At 57.1% G+C, this 18,674-nt stretch overlaps 1 protein-coding gene across 7 annotated transcripts in view; it reads right to left on the bottom strand.

Annotated features, from left to right (window-relative positions):
- Positions 1-7,649: 7,649 nt before the first annotated feature.
- TRAF3 (TNF receptor associated factor 3) overlaps positions 7,650-18,674 on the bottom strand; it is a 65,434-nt gene continuing 54,409 nt past the window's right edge. For 4 of the 7 annotated variants that reach the window (XM_036267444.1, XM_036267441.1, XM_036267455.1 and 1 more), the window contains exons 9-13: positions 18,233-18,307; positions 16,697-16,789; positions 13,275-13,415; positions 10,459-10,633; positions 7,650-9,627 (exon numbers count right to left, since the gene is read on the bottom strand). In XM_036267444.1, coding sequence (XP_036123337.1) covers positions 9,056-9,627; positions 10,459-10,633; positions 13,275-13,415; positions 16,697-16,789; positions 18,233-18,307 — 1,056 coding nt within the window. In that variant the 3' untranslated portion in view covers positions 7,650-9,055. The remainder of the gene's footprint in view (positions 9,628-10,458; positions 10,634-13,274; positions 13,416-16,696; positions 16,790-18,232; positions 18,308-18,674) is intronic. The other 3 variants (XM_036267437.1, XM_036267434.1, XM_036267461.1) reach the window with 3 other exon arrangements.

Below are 18,674 nucleotides of genomic sequence, written 5' to 3'. Positions count from 1 at the left end.
CGCGCCCGCTCCGCCGCCGCCGCCGCCGCCACCCAGGACTTTGCCCCGCGGAGCCCACGTGACCGGGCGGGGTGGGGTGGGGACCCGGGCGGTTACACATTTACCTCCAGACCCGCCTGGGCCCCGTCTTCAGGTTCCTCGGAGGCGCCTGACCAGCCTTGGTCCCCTGCCCCCTTCGGCCTTCCAGGACCTGAGGACCTTGGGTGTCCAGGAAGAAGGGTCTGTCAGGACCCACCTGCCCCATGAGGTGGGTGTGGTGTTGGGCGGAAGAATGAACACCTTTGGGTCCCCCTTCTCTGTCCCAGGTGCTGCTGGGTCATCTGCCCTCCAGCTGGGGCCGGGGGTCCATTCCTCAAGCAGGGCCTCCTGCCTCTGGCCTGGCTGGGCTGTGCATGGTGCTGGCTGGTGCAGGGGCGGCGTGCGAAGCCATGTGCGGCTGACCGGTGCCGGGGGGCAGCGGAGGGATCCCGCTGGTGGGTGGGTGGGAAGCAGTGAGTGAATAAATGCGTGGACAATAACTGAGGGATGGTGGGTAGCGAAGCAGTGGTCCCTGGCGGGTGGATGTTGGATGGGAGATGGAGGTGTGGTGGATGGAGAGGTGGCGGCCAGCTAGTGGAGGTGGATGGACAGGGGTAGTGGGCTGGGGTGGATGGCTGACGATGAGCAGACAGATGATGGATGGGAGATGAATGTAGGTAGCGGTAAGTGGATGCATTGGACCATGGGTGGTGGGGGCAGTGGTAGTCAGATGGAGAAAAGAATGGTGAGTGGATAAATGGACGGTTGATGGGTGGAAAAGTGTAGATGTGGGATGTCTATGGCCGGCTGGCTTGTTGAGATGATGGGGTGTGGATTTCAGATGGTAGGCGAGATTAAATGGTGGGTGAATGAATGGGGTGTGGGATTTAGATGAACTATGAACAGATGGCGAAGAGGGGGGATGAGAGTAGAGGTGACGACTGGAGACAGTGAATGGGCAAATGGCCCAGTGGGCTGAGTACAGGGCTACTGGGCAGACGGATGGTGGGATGTTGGAGGCATGGATGTGGGGTGGATGGTTAGACTCGACCAGAGCGATGGGCGCCTGGCTCTGCGCACGGCACGTTAGGATGGACAGCGGCGAGTGGCGGAGGTGGGTTTGTGGGTGGTGGGTGAGTGGGTGGGTGCACAGATTTCGCGTGTTGGACTGGAGGATGGTCAGTGGGTTTATGGATGGTGGGGCAAATGTTGGATTGATTATGAGGGGGTTGCCTGTGAATCACTGGAGAGATGGATGGGCGACTGTGGATGGTGGGTCTGACAGATGATGCCTTATGGCTGATGGAAGGGGAAGGAATGGCGGATCGGCCGAGTCTGGGATGACCTGATGGTGGCTGAGTGAAGACAGGGCGGATGGCGAGGTGGGTGTGCAGATGGAGGACTGTGGGTGAAGAGGGAACTACTCAGCCTTGGGAACTCCTGTGCCTTCTGCCCTCCAGGTCACCTGCCCTCTCCTGTGTCCACACCCCTCACCTGCCACCTCCCGGCCTTGGCACCCTTCTCTCATGCAGAGGGTGGAGACCGCCACTGGGGGCGCTCTCACCTCTGCGCCGCGCGGAGGGGCGGAGGCCTCTCTGGGAGGGGGCAGTGAGCACACCAGCACCCCCACACTTGTCCTGGTGAGACGGGGCACCTGCTCTCAGTGGCTCAGCAGTGCCAGCCCTGCCCGAGGGGTGGAGAAGGCCCAGTTCTGGAGCTCGGCCTGCCTGCCAAACGTGCTCACAGGTGGCTCCATTCTCTGTGGCCTCACCCAGGAGCAAAGGGGCTGTTTGAGAGTCACATCTGTTTTGCCCCTTGACTTGCTTCTCCCTGGGAAGGAGGTGGTCGTGTTGAATGGGACTCCTCGCACCGACCCCCCAGGGACTGCCGACACCTCCTCCCACCACCCCACTTCCGGGGCTCAGCGCAGAGGGCTTGGGAACTTCATCCAGAACACTGCAACCAGCCCCGGAAGGCCAGGCAGGCCTGCTCACTGGGCTCCTTTCTCTTAACACAGGGAGAGGACTGCGTGGAGGGCAGGGCCCCGGGAAGCTCCAGGGGGATGGCTGGGCCTGGGGAACCAGAACTCTGACCACTCCTGCCCCACCTGGGCAGGCCATTCCCAGAGAGACTGCTCTCTGGAGAGGGCAGTAAAACCATCTGGGCAGGCAAGGAAGGCTTCCTGGAAGAGGCAGCATGAAAGCGGTGACCCGAAGGCTGAGGTCACAACTGTAGGCACAGCTGTAGGATGGATCAAGGTGGAGTCAGGGCTGGTTGGCTATGGGGTATTGGCAGCCACCTCCATACCTGAGCAGAGGCTGGAGGTACGTCCAGTTATCTGAGGATGGCCCAGCGAGGAGCCCATGCCAGGCATGAGGCAGGCACTAGCCCTGGCCCAGGCTGCCAAAGGATCTCCACAACGACTCAGGTGCCCCGGACACCTGGGTCCACGTGAGCACACGCTCCCTCAGTGGGAAGTGGGAGGAATGCAACATTACTGTTTCTCCCTGTAACCAGGAAACCCCACAGAGCAGCTGCTTCAGGCACGGCTGGATCCAGGGGCTTGGCTGTCTGGTCTCCCGGTGTCTGCCTGTCTTGCTCTGTCCGGGCTTGACTGCCCTCGCTGTGCTGTTGTGTTGGTTTCTGCGTGCTCAGCCTTCTCCGCGTGGCAGGGAAGGTGGCCTGGGAGAGCTGAGCCCCCACCACCCTGGCTGGGCCTTTGTGCAGGGGCTGTGAGGTCTGGGCTCACCCTGCACCAGTCACATGGCCTGGGGTTGCTGTCCTCTGACTGGCTGTCACAGCCCTCCCCTGCTATAAGGGCACCATGAGTGACAGCCTTGCTACCCTGGGGATGGAGGGTGGGCAGACCTGCTCTTGGCCATGGTCCCCGTCACACCCCCAGGGCCATGAGAATCACTGCCTTCCCTACCCCTCCCCTTTCTCTGTTTTCAACTCCCCACTTCTGTGGGGAGTGGCCACACCCATCGGCCTGAGCCAGGGAGGCAGTGAGGGTCACCATAAACCATTGGGCACTCCACAGGCCTCCTGGAGAGCCGCTGTCCCGTCCCCAGTGCCGACCCCGCAGACCAAGGCCAAGGCCGCGAGCTGGTCAGCGGCACTGCTGCACCAGCCCTCTGGAGGTCTGTCCTCAGCACGGGCAGGACGCCGGGCCGGCAGGAGCCTGCTCTGCTGTGGACAGCAGCCTTCAGCCCGGTCCCCTGGCGCCTCCGGCTCCGATGCTCCTCTTCCTGGGCCATGCTGCTGACTTCCTTCCCCGTGGGACTCAGGAAAACCAGCTCAGAGGAGGAGGGAGAAAAGGATCCAGTTTCCGCCAGTGGAGCTGGAACTCCCACGGACACTCATCTGCACCGGCGGGGCTACAGGCCACCCGGGTGCTGCCAGTCTGCCCCGTGTGGGCAAGGCTGGGTGGAACCCCAGGCCCGAGGGCCTCCCTAGGAAGGTGGATGGGGTATAAGGGGTTCGTGGACTCGGGACCCCCAGACAAGGGGCCAAGGAATGGTGGTGTTCCCATCTGGGCAGCTCCTGGGGTCTGCCAGGAGGAGCCGGGGCCTCCGGCCTGTGGTGGGGGTGAGCCCCTGCAAGGGTAGGGAGGCCCCGTGGGTGGGCCTGTGTGTGTAGGGACAGGAGCAGTGTGGCCACTGGCCAAGTGGGTCCCAAGAGGTCGGTGCCAGGCCCTGGACTCCGGCAGGAGTGGCCTCTGGGGGTCTGCTCCAGGGCCTCTCCTGGGCCCGGGCCCCAAATGTGACTTGGAGGAGTGCGTGGCAGTCCAGTGGCTGCGCGAGGCTGTGGTGGTGACGCCCAGAGAAGCATGGGTGGTGGGGCAGGGCGAGGTGCTCGCCGGGGACTCTGTGCCAGGCTGGAAAGAGCCCACAGCCAATCATTTGGGGGAAGCCAGGGAGATGCCCGGTGGACAGGAGCACAGAGAGGGACGGCGCCTGGCGCTGAGTGGAGCCGGCAGACCCTCCGCACACCCGTCGGAGCGCAGCCCAGAAGCGCCCCCACACCACCCGGTCTCAGCACTGGCCCGGCTTCTTAACCACCACTTGTTTCAGAAACGTGCTGTCCTTCCACCTGACCGACCAGGAAACCGAGGCTCCAAGAGCCTGCAGTCCTCCGGCCGAGCGGGAACTGGGAGAGGATCCCAGACCTGTGGCCGCGCTCGGCGCCCCGGAAGGTGGGGGCTGCTGTGCTTGCTCTGGACCAGGCCACAGGCAGGGGACTGTGCCTGCTGGTGCACCTGCCCGGGCTCAGGGCCGGAGCCTCACGAAGGGTCGGCCAGGCGCCCCGGCGGAGAGACCGCTGTGCCCACACCCAGCGCCGCGCCCGCAGCTGCTCCCGACGCCGGCAAGACAGTGTGGTCAAGAAACTGAGTCCTTAGTCAGGTTTATTTTCCTCTAATAAGACAGTTCAGCATCTCAGTGTTGCATTCTATACTCTTACAAACTTTAGTTATTAGCATCCGGGACACAAAAACATTGCAAGACCTCAAAACACAAATAAATACCAAATAAAACCACACACAATGTACAGGAAACAAAAATATAAAACGTACTAATGCTATCGGAAAACCAGGCATGTTGCTAACTCGGATCAACAACATGGTTATTGCTGAGCAGGACTTACACTGGTCGGTTGTTTCTTAGAAGAGCAGGAACAGGCGCGGATCACTGGTCAGTCACTGGCACTGTCGAGCTGGGTCCTCACGGGGGCCACACGGACGGCGGTGTGCGCAACAGGCAGGTTACATACAGAGTCAAATGAAAGACCGGCCTTCTTTGGTCTTTGTTTGGGGGAAGAACTCAACGAAGAGGTGTGCGTCGGAGAACGAATGCAATTCCAAAACCACTCTGCAGCCGTGTCCGTGGACTCACACTGCGTCCCAGGTGTCACCCCACAGGGGACCCTCGCGGAAACCCCGGGGAACCATGCAGCTTGTGTTTACCTGTCGGGTCATCGGGTTTGCTGTTGAAGGTCATCTGACCTGTCTAAGGGGACTGAGTCACAGAACCACCACCTCGAGCTGCCCAGGCGGAGCGGCCATCCTGGACGGCCCCTCGTCTCTGCGTTCGCAGCGCGGACCAGACGCAGCAGGACGATGAAATGCAAGCATGCCAGCGCCCTCAGCCTGCCGCCCGCCCACCCCGGCCAGCGCCCCTGGGGTGCCTCTGGGCCTCGCCACCTCCTTCCCCGTCCTGGCTCCCTGTGACCACCAGCATGGCCCATTCAGGAGTGATGACCAGGTCACCTGCCAGCACGGAGCCTCACACTGGCCTCCCCTGACCTGGGCCCTGGGGACACACTCCACTGCAGAGAAACCACCATTTCCGAGACTGACCAGCGGGAGACAGACCACAGTGGTGGAGCAGTCGGTTGGGTGGAGACCCCTCGCTCATCACCGACGCTCACAGTGTGAAGGGGCTGCTGGAACCCAGCTCCCCTCTGCAGCCGATCCCCTCTGGTCTAGGGTCAAAGTCAGGGCTCGGCACTCTGCCCAGCTCCTTCCAGCACTGACTTCAAGCAGAGGGACGCACTTGGGAGGCGCAGGCCTGGGCTCCCGCCCCACCCCGGGAAGACGGCGGAGGGGCTGGGCCTGACGGGTGTCACCGCTTCAGTGCGGAGGGAGGGACGGTGTGGGCCCTGGCTGCCAGGGGCGCTGTGCCCCAGGGCGGGACTGCGGTCCTGCCTGTCTCCCCCACGCCCTTGGCCTGACCGGTAATGACCCACCTCAGGACTGGCTGTATTAAGGGTCCATCCAGGCACCCTTTTCTCTGCCAATGTTGCCCCCGCTGCAGGTCCTGGGCCAGCCACAGGGGACCATCACCTCGACATTGTCAATGGTGATGGGGGTGCTGTTGATGCAGGCATCGACCAGGGCAAGGGGCCTCAACCCCGGGCGGCTGAGGGCCCTGGGGAAGACAGGCTGGCTGTCTTGTGGTCCCCACGGTGGGCCACAGGGGTTCAGGGGAAGCCTGGGGGTGTCAGTTCTGCCTGACACCACTGGGGGGGGGCTGGCAGCTGGAGGGCCTGGTGGAGACGGCCAGCAGGGAGGGCAGCTTTCCCACCACAACCCCTGGGGTCACAGGGCAGGAAGGAGAGGCTGAGAGCCTGCGGCTCCACCAGCTGTTCCCGCATGGGGGTGCGGGTGCCCGGACAGCTGGGAGCTGGGGCCCTGGCAGCAGCCATCACAATGGCCCTGCAGGCTTCGGCCGGGAACAGGAACCGAGCCTCGCCCAGAGGTCAGCACCACCGCTCTGGACAGGCCTGAGGACGGACACACTCCCTGCTCTACCACCTGTGAAGCCGGGAGTGGAAAAACCCTGCTTACAGAAAGGGCTGGGGCAAGTGGGCCCAGCTGGGACACACCACGGGCCCAGGCTGCCAGGAAGCCCACAGTGTTGGTCTCTCTCAAGTATCAGAACTTTGATCCCGTGTGGAACTTTGTCACTTTTGGTAAACAGGAAAGTGCATCCAATCACACCACGTCTGCCCCTTCAGCTGTCACCTGCCGTGGAGCAGAAGGGCGCTCAGGGCAGGGGTCTGGCCTCGGCCGCCCAGGCGCACATGGGGAAGGCCCACACCCCTAGAGCTGCCCACTATGCCCAGGCCAAGGGTGACGCCGACACGGCACAGCCTCTTCCCAGCTACTGCGGCCCTGACCTATGGGCTCCTCGGGAGGGGCTGGGATGGCCCAGCCTCTCCCCAGGGGCAAGTCTCCCCACCAGGGCCGGATGACTGCAGGCGGCCCACCCCCAATAGCACTTCAACCCAGGGAGGAAGGAAAAAGGATCGTTTGTTTTCTTTTTGACCAGACCAAATGTTGCTTATGGTAAATCTGCTAGTGCAGTGGGAGTCACGGGTGTCTCTGTTGGTAAGCACGGACCTCGGGCAGCCACCAGAGGCCAGGCAGGGCCAGCCAGCGTGCTCCCTTCCGGGTCTGCAGGGTGGGCCAGGTGAGGCCGAGACGAGCGCCTTCGAGGGAGGGTGGCCCCACTGCACCTGCAAGAAGTCCTTCCTGTGAGTGGGGACACACGAGTCCTGAACTGATGACACGGACTCGCCCTCAGAGCCGTCCTGGGAGTGGTGACAGGTGAAGACAACTGAGCATTTTAACTGCCGAAGGGCCTGGCAGGTGCTCGGAACCCAGGAGGCCGCCTATGGAAGCCCGGACGGTGCGCGAGGAGGGCGCTCCCAGCAGGCAGGGCGAAGGCACACCCGGGCAGACACAGCACCAGAGACACGGCGGGCCGGGCACCGACCCAGCCGCCCCGCCACGCAGGAGCCCAGGGGCAGGCAGGCAGTCTGAGTGCGCGGCCGGCGGGCCCATGGGCGCGGCTTTTGGATGAGCGGCGCAGATGCGGTGGGTCACGCACTGGCTTTGCCTAGAAAGCACCCGTCACATGTAGCACCTGTCGGTGGTCAGAGCACCCATGAAGCGCGGTGCATAGCAGAGGGCACAGAAGGCAGGCTCCGGCTCCTATCACAGTTGGACCATTGAGAGAAGGTAAACAGTGGGTTGAGAGAGTGCTAGCTGGGTGGGCGCAGGCTGGGCCAGGGCACCCCACGGCCACCCTCCCCGAAGGCGGTGGTCGAGGCCTGGGGCAGCCTGGGCAGCCCCGGAGCGGCGGTCTCTGGAATGCTTGAGGGTTCTGCTTGCGTGGGCCCTCTCCCTCACCAGGCGGCTCACCTGCGGGGCCCAGGGATTTGGAATCTGTGATAATTAAGCAGTGGGCCCCAGCGGCCGAGGATGGAGCCTGACCCCTCCAGCAGGTGCGGAGCTGCCTGAGGGCCGCAGAGACAGATCTGGTGGTGGAGGGAGAAGTCTGGTTACACGGTCACTCCCTAGAATCACAGAGAACACAAAGCTCGGGTCGGGAAGCAGCGTGCATGGCTAAGGCACATGTACAGTACGCCACCATCTCTAGGCAAAGATGTCGCTTTTGGAGCTCATTAACAGAATGCAGCACATGACAGAATGAAGAGACACCTGCTGGGCCGCCTTCAGCAAAAGCCGCCCGCCCACCCGGACTCTGGACACTGAGGGCCGGTGCCTGTCGGCGATCGAGACCTTGTCGGGACACGTGGGGCACGATTTAAAAACCTACAGGTTTGTTAGAACTCCAAAGTTCAACGAGTGCCCTATTTTAGGGTGAAAACAATTATAAATCTGAAAATGATGCATAGCATCCATGAGCAATTTTCCTTTCGCAATAATTTTGAAGTAGTGTCATTAACTACGACAGATATTGAAGGTTTACATTTCTAACGAGAAATAACGACGGATTGAATATTCTCTTTCCTATCACAAGTGATAACCAGTGTTTGATATTTTACATTTTCTTCCAAGAAATATAAGTCTATCAACGTTTTAAAATAAAATGTCTGCAGTGACAATTATTTTAGAACTTTAAATTAAAAAGTGATTCTGAATTTAGAGACTTCCAAAAAAGACCGAGGTGCACTTCAGGGTCTTCTGACAAACAAACTATTAAAACAGAGACCAGGCGAGGCCTTAAAAATAGACAGTATGCTGTATTTGAAACAAGACTGCACTCTTGAATTTCAGAATGAATATATCAGAACTGCATTATTATTTCATAAATTCCTTTTTTACTTAACATGCTGACATGTCCAGCTATTCCCAGGTGTGTGTGCGTGTGGGTGGGTTTGTGTGTGTGTGTGTGTGTGTGTGTGTGTTCAAGTTTCAGGAAGAAAATCATGATTCTTTTGTTTAGCATATATGTTTTCCACCTTAATTAACGAGATCTTTAAAAATGAAAATGAAAACCTTCCCTGACAGCCGTATTTATCTCGTCGAAGGATAAATAATTCTTCAGTGAAGTGTTGCTAGTCTATTAGAAAACGTCCTCTTGCTGGTTCCTCCCGCCGGCCCGGGCCGCCGCCTGCCACCTCCTCCGTCCCACAAGGCCCTGTTCTGACACAGGGACCTTGGTGGAGACAGCGGTTCAAACCCCCCAGAGGAGTTGCCTTCTGCTCCGTCCACCTCCCCCGTGACTTGTCAGGGGTCAGGCAGATCTGAAGTATCCACTATGACTTTAATAAAAATGGTATCATCTTTGATATACGTCCCGTTTTCCAGCACCGTCTGGGCCACGAAGACCGGGCAGCCAGAGGCAATATTCATCTCCCCCGTGGGTTTCTTAAAGCTGCTGCTGTTGGGGTCTGGCTTGAACGCGTCTCCCAGGTGACGCCGAGAGGACCCCTGGTCCATCAGCATGAGCGTCACCTTCTGCTTGAAGGGCCAGGGAAGCAGAGCGTCGTACTCTCCGCGCATAATGACAAAGAAGAGCGACAAATGCGTCCCCTTGCCCATGCCGTCCCCATTCAGGTAGACGCGGGCGCACATCTTGTAGCCGAAGTACCCGGTGTAGAAAGGCTGGCTGTACAGAGACAGCGTCTTCCCCATGACGGCCTCCTGCTTCCGCCGCTTATAGTCACGGATCTTCCAGATTAGTACCCCGTTGTAGCTGGCGGTCTCCAGCACCTGGAACCGCAGGTCCATGTCGGCCAGGCGGATGTCATGCACACTCAGCATCTGGTCGTGCCGGCTCAGCTGGGACTCCAGCAGGCCTGGCAGGCGAGGGGACAGGGGTGGAGTCAGTGGGGATCAGAAAGATGGCAGAAGCCAACCCTCACCAGCGTCTGAACTAAACACCAAGAAATCACTGAGGTTCCCGGCTGGCGGAGGACAAACGCCACACAGACATCCTGACAGACACAGACCTCAGACTTCGGCACACTCATGGTGACAGCCTGCTGAGACGCAACAGCCTAGGGTCCCTGGGCACCTCCCTGCAGCGTCTGCGACAGGAGCCTGCTGGGGGCAGGCAAGGTGCCCTGGTGCCTGCCAGCCTGAGGCTCAGGGCTCTCTGTGCCTGAGCGGCAGCAGCTTCTCCCCACCCACGTCCTCGGCCTGCTTACTCCACCCCCACACATTCCTCTCACCATTCACCCTTCCTGCAAACACTGAGAATATCACTGCGCCCCGAAGGCAGAGGCCCCAGGCCTTCCAGGGAGGAGGCACACCTGGGCTGACCAGGTGGGTGCTCCACGTCACCTGCCTGTCACTTCTGCTCCTTGGGTCTTTGTAAGCACCTGCCAGCAGGCCCTGCCCTCCACCCGGCATCCACCCTGCGCCCACGGTCTGCCCTGCTGGCCTCACATGGACCGGACAAGTCTGTGGGACCCATTTCTTTCCACCAGCAGGAAGCCTGCCACCTGGGCCCATGCTGCACCTGCACCTAGGAAGTCCTGCTCTGGGGCACCACGTGCCAACAGACCACTTACCCCACGAGTCTGGGCCACAGCACCTACCTGGGGTTGCAAGAGCCCAAGACAAGTGTCACCTGTCCCAGGACCCTCTCGAACCTGCCCCTCCCCTGCTCGGCCCACCCGCCTTACCTGTGTTCCGGGCCGCCTGCCCCGAGCTCTTGTCCACACTCTCCAGCTCGGTGACCCGGTTCTGGAGGGACTCCACGCTGCTCTTCATGCTGTCTGCTTCCTCCCAGTTCTGACGGAAGGGGCGGATCTCTTTGTCAAGCTCTTTCAGTTTCTCCGCTTGGCTGTCTATCACTCGCTTCCAAATCAAATGCATCAGAAAGGCAGACCACCGTTAGAATGCTCTGAGGATGCCCGGCGCCACCACCGGGAACCGGCTACTGAGGGGCAGAGCTGTCCGCTCAGGCCGGCCTGGCAGCCGCGCACCTGCTCTCACAGGCATCTTGTCTGCTCCTCAGGAGTCTCAGGGGACTTAGGTAACAAGGGTCCCTACTTCCCAGAGGAGATCGAGGCACAGAGAGGCTTCACCCCACTGACTGCAGGGCAGGTGGCCCCCACATCACTGTCCTGGGGTCTCAAGTTCAGGACGCTGCAGTGACACCCATCGATGCTGTCTGCAGGCCTGGGTTCCTAAAGGCTTGAGCCATCACCAGGGGCCAAACAATGTGGGCCTCCTACCTGGGTTCCGGCCCTGTCCCTGTCCCAGGATCCTGTCTGGGCCCTGAGAGCGCGCGGCCACCTCCCTGCCCTGTTCCAGGTCTGAGCATCTGCACTGGGCGCGTGACAGAAAAGGGCCCTGGTTTGGGTCTTCAGACTCTGGGTGAAGCTCCGGGGCCGAGGCCAGGGGTGCTCCCACCACGCCCCCTGCTCGGCGCCCGCCCCACAGGCACTGCACAGCCTGGGCAGCGCTGTCGACAGCGAGGCCCGACTTCATGCTACTTTATGTGAAAAATTCAGAAAACCTTTCCTCCCAGAACACACAGACCCTTTACCTCGCTAACGGACTGGAGGACGAGGCCCGGCCCCTGCGCCAGTGACCCAGCTGTCAGGGACTGGTAGGCCCACTGCCCAGAGAAGCCAGGGCCCAGAGAGTTTCCACTTCAGAAGAATTTGCATTTGTGAAATGAGCACCGAGATGCTGGAGGTGGGCCTCGGGCTGCAGGCCACGCTCACTTCCCCTTTGAAAGCTTATTTTTAAACATTCAGTGTTCGGCACCTTTGTGGCTGTTACTAACCACGAAGGAACAAGCATGATGGGTCTGGCTTACTTTCTGGGGGTAAAAGTACAGTGTTGGTCTTCTTCTTCTTTCCAAGAAAGCTGATAATAGCCAACATGTAGAAAGGAGAGACGACTTCATTGAAGGATACTATCCATGTGGATGGCACCTGACTGTGAACACGTGTGGGCCCAGGCACAAAGCTACTCAGGGACAAGCATTCAGAATGTCTGACTGGGACTGTTCTCGTGCCCTCTCCTACTGAAGGACACGCCGAGCGATGTGGACACGGTGAGTGGGCAGGGATGTCAACGACACCCGCAGTGACCAGTGCCAGTCCTGAGAGCCGCCAGGAGGGGACCGGCAGCTGCAGCGTGGCTGAGGCAAGCCTCTCGTCACTTCTGAGCCACGTTCGCCCCCAGGTAAATGTGGATGGTGCTGAGCTGCCTCCTCCCCAGACCGGGGAGGTGCCTGGGACAGTGGTCTGTAGACCTGTGGTCACCTCAAGAACAGAACTGTGGAGTCAACAACAAAAGCTACGCCACACCGACAGCAGGCCCTGACTCCAACCCGGAACAGGAGCCAGCACGCGGTGCAGGGGCAGGAAGCTACATGCTGCACACACATGCACACAGACATGGCTCTACCACACAGTGAGGGAAACTGCTATTGTTAGTGACCTTTCACGTGTATAAACAGTACCGGTTCAAAGCAGAGCAGCAGCCTAAACCAAGCTTTCTCTGCCAAAGGCAGCCGAGGTGACTGCGTTCCCGAGAGCGGTCCACACGCAGCCACGGCGGCGTCACAGGAATATATCCTAGATGCAGGCGTGGGACTTCAGCAGAAGACACTAAGTCAGCAGCTGAGACACACAGCAGACTGCACACCATGTAAACAGCCCTGGGCAAGAACACCAAACACAAGACCTGCTCCCAGACAGGTGAGGGCCGCGGTGGAGACGGGCCGGTCCGGACGCCCTGACCACGGCCCTCAGCAGAATGCCGGGGACTCTCCACAGGAGGCCTGTTGGTGTTTTACGCTTATTGGCTTATTCAACCCTAATGACACGTGTGTTTCCTAATACAATCTAATATTTTGTTGTTCTTTTCCTCATCTCTGGACAACCACAAAGTTCAATACAAATGAAATTCATTCAGCTATTTCCCAGATAATTTAGGGAATGCTCCGTAAGGACAAACACTGACAAACCATTTGGCTGCATATGGAGCTATAACGGCGGAGGCACAGCGCACAACCACTGTGCAGACAGCAGCTAGAGACAAGACGCCGACAGGCACCTCGTGCGGCCTGTGTCGGTGACGGGCCGGGGCAGCTTAGGGGCTGTGTGCAGACACCTTTGGATCGGAGAGTGGAACCCAGGGAGTGAGTGTGGGAATCCCTGGGAAATTTGGAACAAGAGTCTGGTTTCACCTCACTTTTGGAAGTGAAACTTTACACATAACTACTCATGAACAACATGAAATCTTAAATAATAACAAAAGCAGCTACTTTTAAAAATCATGGCCTTAGCTCTTGTTGCACCAACAGCGGGTCAAAGGCGGAGAGAGGCTGGGGCCTGCTCTCGGGAAAGGAGGCGGGAACCCTGGGTGGGCCGCGCTAGTCCCGGCGGCCTGGCCTTCCCAGGGTCGGCACTTGGCAGGAGACAGGCCCACCCTTGGGAACCGTCCTGGATGAGCCCCCGCGCGGCCCGAGGCCTCTCACCTGCAAGTGCAGGATCTTGGACTCGTTGTTCCGCAGCATCTCCTTCTGCCTCTCGATCTCAATCTCGAAGCTGCATATCTGGTTGTGCAGGCTCTGGATGCTCTTGTTCTTCTCCACACTTTCATTCTGCAGCAAGGAGACCTGGAAAAGAAATTCTTCAATGAAGCACACAAAAAGTGGTTTTAATGCTAATTAGTAACAATTATGATAATAAACTCCCACAAATAAGCCTTCCCTTAGCTCACCGGATGGAGTTCCAGGGCAGAAATCCCCCACACGGGACACGAAGTCCTGGCGATGCAACGGGAGCTCCCACCCAGCTGCGGGCACCCTCCCACCCTCCCAGGTGAGGTCAAGTGCAGCCCCGGGTCTCAGAACAAATGGGAGGCTTCCTAAAGTTTCTGCTGAAAACGAGTCACTCCCTTACCAAAGAGGCTTTCCGACTTTGACCAGGAAATGCAGTAGGAACCACATTCTTACATGTCACTATGTATCACGTGCGTGCGTGTGTGTGTACTTAAAAAGCAGGTGCCACAAAACCACCCTTGTCCTCACCACTTACAACACACCCTGATATTTCCTATTTTATTCTCATTTGCTTTAAAAAATGCTAGTCGCAACCCACTAATTATTTCATGTCTACCGACAGGCCCCTCTGCACCCTGAAAAGCTCTCCCAGCATGAGAAAGTGGTGAAGCCAGCTCCTCTCCAAGGGAGCCGGGGCTGCGGGTGCCCCCAGCTGCCTCCGCAAGCTCACCTGCAGCGCCTCCTCAGCCCAAGGCAGGTCCACGCCCACCTTGGACTTTTTTGAAGTCTCTTTCTGAGACACAATTAGCTCTCAAAAGCCAACTTCCTCTGGTCTAAAGCCCCCAGGGTGAGGATCTGAGGGCAACTCCTTCAAGGCTTCGACACAGGATTTCTACACAGGCACCTGGCCCCCCGAAAGGCCTCCTCTACCCGAGCATGGGTGTGGCTGCCCCCCTGGAAGTCACTGTGCGCTCAGATGGACAGGAATGACTCCTGGCCTGAGGACCGTGGTGCTGTCCCTGAGCTGGTGGCCCAAGAGCAGTCAGGAGAAGCTCAGGAGTGATCAGAGCGGATTCCCAACAGTGTCCCTTTACGGAATGACCACTGAAGACAGACGTCCTATGCTCGAGATGTTCGGGCGAGCAGCACCTTTGGACACAATCACAGTCTGTTTTACTTTAGAACAAATGTGTTTACTGAGGAAGACAAAACCTGCAGTGTCTCCTGGGGCTGGACTCAGCACAGTCGGACTGTCTTTCCTAAGATCCGCCGTCTCCAGTGCCCACGATGCCCACATGTGGCTCCGTGCCCAGTGCTGTCTCCTTTCCTGCGGTCACAGTCCACTCGTTCCCACAATTCCCAGACTCTTCAGTCTCACACCAAAAAGGAGATACGAGCATGTGCCAACCCTGCTGAAAACATCTCGTATCTCCAAGAACAGCAGCAAACACGTCTCCTTGGGAGACTCAGAATGCCTCACCTTGGAGACCCTCATGCATACTAAACACTAAGTTCTTCACTGGGCAGCTTTCCTGATTCAAACTCATTTTATTTATTTACATATATTACTGGGAGAACCGGCCCACACCTGCGGAAGCCGCTCGCACTCATCCATCAGGTAGACGACATGCACCAGAGAGGCGGCCTAACAAGTGTTTCTAGGAGGCTCAGGCAACACTCCCACAACAGGTGCACAGGCCCTTGCCTCCCGAGAAGACCCCCCGGAGAACATCCTTGTCGGGCCTGTGCTGGGAGCAACTCCGTCTCCCTCCTAAAATGCAGGGTGTGGACGGGTGCTTTTAAGTCCAGATTTTACAAAACATTTTCTATATTTTGACCACAAATGTAATGTGATGACCAGTCTCTCCGAACCGACCTAAACATTCTATTTTCTATCACGTGAACAAAATAACCCGAGATTGCAGCTGGATAATCTATACCGAGGAAAAACCTTTGCGAGTAATCACAAGTTTCTCCACCTTGGTGCGGCCTTCACTTCGGGCCCAGTGAAGAGAGGGTCCAGGGGAGGCTGCATGGGGTCGAGGTTCGGCGGCCTGATGGACAGTCGAGGGCAGGGCTCTGAGCAGCACCCAAGACCAGCACCTCCGGTCTGCCCTTGCAGCGCCCCTCAGGCTGCAGGGTGGGCATGTCGCGGTGACACCAAGCGAGGTGTTCGCAGTGAGGCTGCTGCGGGCTGCGTGCAGGTGGCCACGCTGGCAGGTGTGGGTCCCCAGTGAAGGGGCGCTTCGCTGTGAGGTACTCTGACCAAGTAGGGGGAGAACCTACTGATGGGGAACCTCCAGGCGCCCCACAGGGTGTCAGCCCAGAACCATGCTGGTGGAACTGGACAGCTCCCACCGCAGCCTGCTGGACTGTTATGTAATCAGTGCAGCTGGAATAACCAATCCATTTCAATGAGAGAGAACCTTTTAAATGAATGAGAAGCCGTATTTATGAGACTTAAGCCCTGAGATCCACGCCTACCATTTTTAAAAGGGCAGAAACAGAACAGCCTTCAGAAAACAGATTCTAGGAAACCATCATGGACTCAGCAGCGCCACATGCTGACAGGACAGTGAACTAACACTTCACGTTCAGCAGACCTCCTCCCAGTGTGTATCTTCAGCTTGAGCATTTATATTAAAACACTACTTTATTTCAGATTTGATGAGACATTTGATTTAAGCCCTGGCCAGTTTGGCGCAGCGGTTAGAGTGTCGGCTGGCAGACCAGTGAGTCGTGGTTTCAATTCTGGCTACGGGCATGTACCTCAGTTGTGGTTGGTCCCAGGCCCTGGCTGGGGTTGTGTGGGAGGCAACCAGTCAATGTGTCTCTCTCACATTGATGTTTCTCTCTCTCTCCTGCCCTCCCTTCCACTCTGTCTGAAAATAAATGGAAAAAATCTCCTTGGGTGAAGATTAAAAATAAATAAAAAGCAGGGCACATGCAACTGAAAACCAGAACTCCTTTGTCGACATGTGAGATCACATGAGGGGAATCTGCTTGTCTGACCGGCTCGTGACGCCGTTTCCTTTACCCCCGAACCGTTAATAACTGTAACAGTTTGTCACTAACAGGTTTCCTCTTTTTTTTTTTTTTTTTTTGTAATCCTCACTCGAGGACATTTTTTTGTTCAGATAGAGAGGGAGGAAGAGAGAGAGAGAGAGAAACATCGACGCGAAGGGACACATCGAGTGGCTGCCACCTGCACGACCAACCAGGGCCGGGGACAAACTGCAACCGAGGTACGTGCCCTTAGCGGAACTGAACCCGGGTCTCTCGGGACCGCAGGCCGACGCTCTAACCGCTGAGCCAAACCGGCCAGGGCAACAGGTCTCCTCTTTGAGGTGACCTGAGGAGATCGAGGACCCAGGGGAAGCAGGACGTGCACCTACCTTCTTCTCCAGTGAGCTGCTCCACTCCTTCAGCAAGTCGACGTGCTGCACCGCGGAGCTGGCCTCGTGGGCCTTCATCTGCTGGTTGGTCCCCTGCGAGAACAGAGGTGCGGAGCATGAAGCCCAGGGTCGCACCACAAGAGCGGAAAGCCTAACAGACGGACGGCCTAAGAGCAGCGTGGACCATGAGGTGGGGGCCAGGCTGGCAGGCCGTGCCCAGAGTCCCTACTGGGAGCAGGCAAGAGGCTGGCCACCAAGGCTAGGGGACGGGCTCTGTGGCCGGGGGACGGGCTCTGCAGCTGCACAGTCTCAAGGCCGTGTGCCTCGCTTCTCAAGCTGCTCAGAGGGTGCCTTCTCGGCTATGCTCATACTTGTGATAGCGAGAAATTAAATTTCAGACATCATTTTCATTCCTTTATAAATGTTTTCATTAAAAATATAGATGGAAAATGTTTGGACAGCTTCAGTTACAGCTAGAGACTGATACAACAATCTAGTGGACATGGAATCGGACGAGGATTTGGAATAACTCACCGAGATATTAACTTATCAGGAAGCACACTGTCTCAGGAAATGTGCTGCTCACTGCCGTGAGCATACTTGGAAAGGTACGTACAAAACATAAACAATCTACAGAGTACATAAGATGTAGACCATCTTAGTCAGTACTAAGCACAGGAAGTAGTACTTCACATATTTAAGGAAATAGTTGGTATAAAAATGGAATTTGTTTTGATATTGAAAAATAAAGCCACAGGAAGCATTTTAATGATCTCCAAAACATATACTCTGTACATAGGATTTTCATATATGTATGTTGATATGAGTATTGCTGAATACCGACATACACATATGCATACACAGAATGAATGGCAACTACATACGACATCACGGGGTGAGGGCTCCGTGCCCTCTAGAGCGAGGCACAGGGAAAGCGGCATCCTTCTCACTTAGGCCTTTTACTTCCTAAGAAAATACTACGATGCCAATACCTCTGTCCTGATTTCACAGGATGCATAGCTAACACATAAAATTAAATATAAGATACTCTAATGGCAATATATATTGTCTTCACATAGTTTTAAAATTAAGATCTACATTAAATAAAAATTCAGTTCAAATTCACTACAACCTCGGACGTGCTAAAAAACAAACCAAAGCCAGAGCGTCTCACAGCGCGGATGCGGCAGTGACAGATGTCCTCTCCCCACGGCCCTCTGGGCTGCGGCTTGTGTGTGGGGTGCACGCCCCTGGAACCATGCTAGCTGCACGCCCACTCATGCTGTTACGGCTGACATTCCCGACTGGCTGCTGGAGAGCCCCCCCATCAGGCCTGCGCCCGCTCGCTAGCTGGTCTCAGACACAGCCGTTCTCGGGGAACGTGCTGACTTCCTCCTGGCACAGGCAGTGGGGTAATTCGGTTCCGTGACAAAGACTCAAAGTCCAGAACTGGCACGTTAGATAACTTGTCAATGTGATAACTTTCTCTCATGGCAGAATGTCAGCGACTGGGAAGGACAGATGTCGGATACTGACCTGAAAAACGCAGCCATAGCGCTTAAAACTACAGGTGCTGGGGGCATTGACACACTCTGACAAGTGCGCACTCAACTGCAACAGGAAAGAGACGTGAGTTGTGGCACGAACGTTCGCATGAACATGTTCAAGCAGGTTAAAGGCACAGTCACCTGGGCTGTACTGTCACGAACGGTGTGTACAGCCACAGGTGTGCACCTATCACTGGCTCCCGAACTTCGGCAGTAAATTTACAGTATCATCACATGTACACACATATATACACCAATATACAGAAATACGTTCACTGTAACATTGCTAAAACTTGCATTTTCTTTAGAATTGTCCAAAATGTGACATGCCATCTGCAGTGCCAGAATTAAAAAGGAAAAAAACGTAAACTAAAATGCACATTTAAAGACTGTAAACAAAAACTGCATGAAACACAAAAAAGGAAGCATTC

Source organism: Molossus molossus, unplaced genomic scaffold (assembly GCF_014108415.1).
Source record: "Molossus molossus isolate mMolMol1 unplaced genomic scaffold, mMolMol1.p scaffold_m16_p_1, whole genome shotgun sequence".
In the NCBI taxonomy this organism is placed as follows: Eukaryota; Metazoa; Chordata; class Mammalia; order Chiroptera; family Molossidae; genus Molossus; species Molossus molossus.
This window is presented reverse-complemented; position numbering and strand designations above follow the sequence as displayed.